The sequence below is a fragment of the Electrona antarctica genome (genome assembly GCF_951216825.1).
Source record: "Electrona antarctica genome assembly, chromosome: 5".
Lineage (NCBI taxonomy): Eukaryota > Metazoa > Chordata > Actinopteri > Myctophiformes > Myctophidae > Electrona > Electrona antarctica.
The window spans coordinates 56,179,075-56,186,207 of NC_136810.1; the positions used below are offsets into that span (position 1 = coordinate 56,179,075).

Here is a 7,133-nt window from a genome sequence, read left to right on the forward strand (position 1 = left end):
TCATACTCCTATTTTACCGCTGTTTCGGCGCTGTAGTGCCGAAATGATTTCGGCTCGTCAGAAATTTTCAGTAGCACCGAAGAGCCGACTTTAGGACGGTACCCGCCCCCCCCGAACCTCAAATGACGTCACATTGTAGGCTCTACAGCGCCGAACCGACTGTTATTCGGCTCTAAAATAGGAGTATGAATCGCGCCTAATACCACAAAATGGCATCCAATAAAATTAAGGAATAAGACATGTCCCCATTATGTAAAAAAGGTATACTTTATTCATTGACTTGAATTACATTTCCATCAGTAAAGCACTCATGGTGAAGAACTTAATAGCAGGAGTCCATGATGCGCTTCATGCTCTGAAACCTCATGCCGCTGCCCCAGCCCATGTTCATGAAGTTCCTGTACTCTCCAGGCCTCATGTACATCTGCCTGCCCCTGTAGTTGGCCTGCTCGTACATCAGCCAGTGGCCGTCCATCACGTTGCAGGACATGCAGTTGTTCATGCGGTAACGGTCCATGATGTTCTCACAGTCGTCCATCATCTCGTACATCTGGCCTCCGAAGTTCTCCCTCTCGTAGATCTTCATCCTGTAGTTGCCCCTGTACTGTGATTTCAAAGTGTGCGGATGATTAATTTATTATCTCTGCTGCGTTTGAGGATGATAAATAATACATGGACAAACGCTGAAATGGCCCTTAAAACTAGGCTCCAGACTTCCCAAAACAAACTGGTCAGGCTCCTACTTGGCCTCACCCCTGCCCACTTTGACAGGCTGGAATGGCTTAGGGTCGACGACAGAGTACAGCATCTTGCAATGGGTCTGGTCCACAAGATTCGATACACCACCAAGATACCCATGTACCTGTACCTAGATACTTCCTTAATGTTAACGAAGTCCACACCCACAACACCAGAGGGAGTGCAACGAACCATGTACAACCCAGATTCGGCACAAACAAGGGACTAAATTATTTTCGCTCCTATGCCACCAAAATGTGGAACGCCCTACCAACAGTCATTAAGACATGCAAATCCCTTGACTCCTTCCAAACCGCTCTCAAAGGGCACCTACGGATGGCTGCAATTCGAAACTGGCCCCCGTAAAATCAGAATCCCCCACATGGTGGACCCTCTTGTAAACAAGTGTAATGCTTAATTGGGTTGTCCACTCACAGTTAACAGCCTTTGTATTGAGTTTGTGCTTGAAATGTACTGTAATTCTGTAAACTGTTAATAAATATTTCAATCAATCAAAAAAAAAAACAGAATGGGTGAAAGAAGATCTTACCATGGGGATCATGCGGCAGGACCTGATGTGATCCTGCATGCCCATCATGCTCATGTAGTCGGCGTACTCGCCCCTCCTCATGAAGTACTGGTTGCCCATGTAGTTGTTGCGGTCGTACACCATGAAGCAGCCCCTCTCCACCCTGCAGGAGTGGCACTTGCTCAGGTAGGAGGACATGTCGGCGCAGTCGCTCTGGCACTCATAAGAGCGGCCCTGGAAGTTCCTGTCCTCGTAGAAGACGATCTGAAAGCGAGATGACAGTCATTTTAGCCTCTACGAACTGTCCAACTTCGTCCATGTATTGAAGGACCACTTCACCACTTTGCAACCTATCTTCATATAATTGGTCCTTATATTATCTTTAGCTATTGAAAAATAGCAGATCTACAAGCTCATAGCGTGCCACCGAGTGGCACGCTACGGGCTTGTAGGTCTGCTATTTTTGAAAAATCGAAGAACCACTGATATAGAAACATAGCTTTTTCAGAAAACTGTCAGGATGTAGAAGACATCTTTAGAATCTGATCTCAGGTCAAAATGGGTTAAACAGTACAATGATGAACTTTGGACTCATTTGACGAACTCTGACTCACCTTGCTCATCATGTTCATGCCGGTGGAGGTCATCGTGGCTGTTATTGAGTTCTGCTCGTGTGGGGCAGGTACAGTACGGTGCTTCTGTTGCTGCTGCAGGGTATGGTACGCTGACACTCTACCTGGTGGAAGGGCATCCCTCTTTATAGCACCTGACCACCCGAAAGACCATTGTCCAAAAACAACCTGAGCCAGCAACGTGTCATAAAAGCCCATAGTACAGTAGCAGTTTTTGTTCACATTTCCAGGTACTGTACTCCAAATGGGTGCTTCTGATAGAAACATAACAACAAAAAGCCATTGAGCTACTGTACTGTTTCATAAAACCAGAATCTGACACTGCGTGAAAAGAGGAGTTAACAGGCAATCATGGGCACTAGATGTGCCCGTAAACCTCACGTTTAGCAGGCATATATACAGTAATATACAGTTGGAGGCCATCAATATTGTCCTTTTCTTTTTGCTGAGGTTTGCGTGATCTGCGCAAAAGGACAGTTAACCCATTTTGAGCGGGAACACCTTTTGGTGTTTTAAACTATGTTATAATTTAGCTATTGAAAAATAGCAGATCTACAAGCTCATGAGCTTGTAGATCTGCTATTTTTGAAAAATCGTGAAAATATTTATTTCAGAAAACTGGAGGATTTAGAAGGATTTTTTAAAATTTTGAGGTCAGGCCTAAATGGGTCAAAATTAAGGGACAATATCAGTGACACCCAACTGTACGGTAATATACAGGTGTGATGGTGTACAATTCGGGGGTTCACCGGAGTTTGTTGGAAAGCTTAAGGGAGTTTCCTGTAATATACACATCCATATTCCATGCTTTTTGCGCAGTGTGATCTGTCACAAGATCTGGCCTCAAACCTTCTCTTCTAATGTACTGTAGATGCGTCTAGACACCAAAAGGGCACTATTATGCGTGTCTTAAGTACCAGGTCTTATTACTTAACTTAAGACATGGAGGCGTGGTCAATGCTGTTTGGCCACTCAGAATAGCCAAATTGCATCGATCACGCCTCCAGGTCTTAAGTTAAGTAATAAGACCTGGTACTTAAGACACACATAATACTGCCCTATTAAAGAGGATATGGACACAGATTATATTTTCAAGGTTCCCGATTATTTTTTATTTCATGACAGGATGACGGGTAGATAATTGTTTTTGTCAGCCATTCAAAATGTGGACGTCATTGACCCAGTACAGTACATTTCTAATTGTTTGATAAGGACAGTGGTCACCCTGAAAATACAGTAGGGGCGCCCATAGCATTATCTTTGATACCACGAACGCAGATCAAATACGGTATGATATCATATAATCTTCTGTTTGCTGTTGACCTCATAAAGTCAGTAAATCCTCTAATCCAGGGGTTCTCAACCCGTGGGTCGCGACCCCTCGGGGGGTCGCCAAATTATTTGAGGGGGTCCCCAAATTATTTTCAAAAAAAAAAAAAGATTTTTTTAAAAACATTATTTTCACGATTTTTCTAAAATAGCAGACCTACAAGCTCGTAGCGCGCCACTCGGTGGCGCGCTATGAGCTTGTAGATCTGCTATTTTTCAATAGCTAAATTATAACATAATGCTTAAAACACCAAAAGGGGTTCCCGCCCAAAATGGGTTAAGGTTATTGTAGCAGTCAATTTATATTGGGGGTCGGGAGGGGGCGGGGCGGGGGTCCCGAGACGTTGCCAAAGCATTTCCGGGGGTCCCCGGCCAAAAACGTTGAGAACCCCTGAAATACGGTATGATATCATATAATCTTCTGTTTGCTGTTGACCTCATAAAGTCAGTAAATCCTCTAATCCAATACATTACCGACATGATGTCTCACTGCTTCACAATAAGGAACTATTTTACTTAGACAACCACTGGTTATAGACGACCACTTCGCTGGAAAACAAAATGAAAGCATCAATGCTGTAATTTGTTATAGGACATTGTATTGCATTTATTGAGAAATATCGGCCTGTGTAGGTAACTTGTGTCAAAGGGCAGTTTGGTTGGGATGAAGTGGCCTCTTACAATCTGATATTTTGTGTAAATATTCTGTCTTTGTTGTCTTACCATGATGTTCCCTGTTCATATCTACATGACAGTAGATTTTATTTTAATTCATTTGCAGATTGTCACCATCACCAACCACAGGTTGTGATCAGAGACGTTGATCATGTATGTACTTTGACCACCTCAAAATGAATACTATATTTTAGTATCCAAGACTCATTGTAAGACAATTTGTGTTTGTGTATTGCTTCTATGTGTATATAGTCTAAAATACAAATACAGCGTACATTTATTTCCTGTTGCATTGCCAGGGTGATCTGGGTATTATCTGGTTCATGTTGTTCCTAAATACTTAGTCTTAATACTTTTGCTGCTGAAGACTATATAAGCATTCGTTACCATTTTTAAGGTACTAATAAATTCCACATCCTTTTGGGTGTGAATCTGTGTTATTTGAACATGAGATTAATGACACTGGGATCATTATAGTTCTTTCCAGAAGAACATTTTAATCACATAAAAAGTCTCCACACAATCGGTCAGATTTGACAAAAGCACGATATTCAGACTTGAATTAAACACGTTGCTTAATAATGTCCATCCACCCTTCATATTTGTATTGTACATATAGTCCTTTTCAGGTCCTTTTCAGGATTACCAGCAATCATCATCTGTATTCATACAAGACAGAGTATAACTGACAAGCTGGCCTAATCACCTGGGCAGCTATCAGACAAATTAGTTTAGCTACAGGGAGTTAGGCCTGACGTCAAAATTTAAAAAAATGTCTTCTGAATCCTCCAGTTTTCTGAAATAAATATTTTCACAATTTTTCAAAAATAGCAGACCTACAAGGTCGTAGAGCGCCACTCGGTGGCGCGCTATGAGCTTGTAGATCTGCTATTTTTCAATAGCTAAATTATAACATAATGTTTAAAACACCAAAAGAGGTTCCCGCCCAAAATGGGTTTTAAGCTTGTTCGACACTAGGCATCCCAGCATTGATATTTGACTGTGACACTTCTGGTTCTCTCTAGTCTACATGGACAGTAAGAGTAAAACTGGGCGGGGTTGTTATACTGTATGTATCCTGGCTGGGTAAGCCTATAGTACTTAATAATACAAATAACAAATATAGCAATACATCATTCAGCAGCTGTAGACAAATAGCAGCACCCTACTACAACAGCATTACCCATGGACTATGAGCAGCTGCAATTTACAGTGGATGAACAGTCTTTTCCAAATGAGCTCCTCATTTAATTGGGTAAAATGAGCGAACTCTTTAAAGGACCACTTCACCACTTTTCAACTTCTCTTCCTATAATTGGTCCTCACTAATGTTCATGATAAAATACCACAATTTTTTCCTACTCAGTCTGTGTCTCATAGGAGGGCTGTGGGCAGTTCAGAAACCCGTCCACCAGTGACATCATCGATGGTGAATCCAAGCTAATAGAAACAGCAGGCTTTCTTTTCCCGAAAAGTTGCAATGCAAAAGTTGAAGCCATCGTTCTCACGATAATAAAAATCTAAATATATTTTAAAAAATCTGCCTAATGATGATGTCACTGGTGGACGGGTGTCCGAACTGCCCAAAGCCCTCCTATGAGACACAGACTGAGTAGGAAAAAATGGTGGTGTTTTATCATTAACATTAGTGAGGACCAATTATATGAAGAGATGTTGAAAAGTGGTGAAGTGGTCCTTTAAACATAGCAGGTTTAATACCAGTACATTATAGTTGCCCTCTGCAATTTGAAACACTCAAATGGACTCTGCATGTGCATACTATAGCTAACAGGTGCCAGGTTTCCAGAAGAAGTGGCATGCCCATTATGTCACTGTTCCGGTTCAGTTTCCCATACAGTCGCTTTGTTTGATTGGATTCTTGGCAGTAGATTTGAAACGGAAATATGTGCTTCCGGAAAGGTGTCACAACTTCCTAGGTGTTTCCAGTTCGAATCTGCTGTCAAGCCAATCAAACAATGCTATGGGGAAACTGAACCGGAACAGCTAGAACATGGGTATATGAAACTGAACCGGAACAGCTAGAACATGGGTATACAGTTGGAGGCCATCGATATTGTCCTTTTCTTTTTGCTGAGGTTTGCGTGATCTGCGCAAAAGGAACAGTTAACCCATTTTCGGCGGGAACCCCTTTTGGTGTTTTAAACATTATGTTATAATTTAGCTATTGAAAAATAGCAGATCTACAAGCTCATAGCGCGCCACCGAGTGGCGCGCTACGAGCTTGTAGGTCTGCTATTTTTGAAAAATCGTGAAAATATTTATTTCAGAAAACGAAGGATTTTTTAAATATTTTGAGGTCAGGCCTAAATGGGTCAAATGATAAGGGACAATATCGGTGGCACCCAACTGTATATGCCACAGCTCTGTGGTCCATGGTGTTCTCTCTATACTAGTGGTTCCAAAAGTGGGGTCCGTGGACCCCCAGGGGTCCTTGAGGGAGTTCCAGGGGGTACCCAGCTAAATGATAGTTTGTAACCAAATGGACCCTTATGGGTCTATAACTCTGAGAGTGTACAAATGGAACCAAATGGACCCGTTAGGGTCCATTTGTACACTCTCAGAGTTAACAGATTAATCGCCCAGGACGAAGTTCTTTGTCCTTTCTATTAGTAACGCCCGACGCTCAGGACGAAGTATTGTCCTAAAGACGAAGTTTATTGATACGAGAACAGATCGCCTGGCTGTATAGCCCAGGCGCGCCTGCTGGGCTCTCCTCGGTGACGCGCAAGACTGAGACGTCATCAAAAAACTCCCTCCTCTGTTTAGCTGATGAAAAAGAAAATCTTAAAACGTTCATAAATCGCGATCTAAATCATCCCGTCTTTTTCTGAAAAAAGATCCTGTGTTAGACGGCGATCCTGTGTCCAGTCGCTAGTCTCGATAGATTTATTCTTGTCTCCCGTTGTTGTCGATCGATTCTAAAGTGCTGTGGCTATTGTTAGCTGCTACACAACATCATGAACTTCCGGCCGGTCCGTCCGGAAAAGGCGTCCGTGTTTATAAATCAACTGGGCGCATGAATGTAATGGATTAAATAGTTCCGGGCAATTAAAGTGTTACTTAACATTGATTTTTACGATATAAATAGGGGGTCCCCGAGATAGAAGTGCCACTAAATGGTGGCCTATAATGCAGGTCCAACTGGGGGTGCTTGAAATGAAAATGGTTGAGAATCACTGCTAGAACCGTAATAAAGATCCCTGGCATAC

The 7,133-nt window shown here is 42.3% G+C and overlaps 1 protein-coding gene across 2 annotated transcripts in view; it reads right to left on the minus strand.

Annotated features, from left to right (window-relative positions):
* Positions 1–322: 322 nt before the first annotated feature.
* LOC306924117 (gamma-crystallin M3-like) overlaps positions 323–7,133 on the minus strand; it is a gene marked incomplete at both ends in the record, with an annotated part of 11,338 nt that continues 4,527 nt past the window's right edge. The window contains 3 exons of one of the 2 annotated variants that reach the window (XM_079502469.1): positions 323–604; positions 1,289–1,531; positions 1,882–1,914. In XM_079502469.1, the coding sequence (XP_079358595.1) occupies positions 323–604; positions 1,289–1,531; positions 1,882–1,914 (558 nt within the window). Of the gene's footprint in view, positions 605–1,288; positions 1,532–1,881; positions 1,915–7,133 lie in introns of those variants that run through there. The other variant, XM_079502471.1, reaches the window with a different exon arrangement.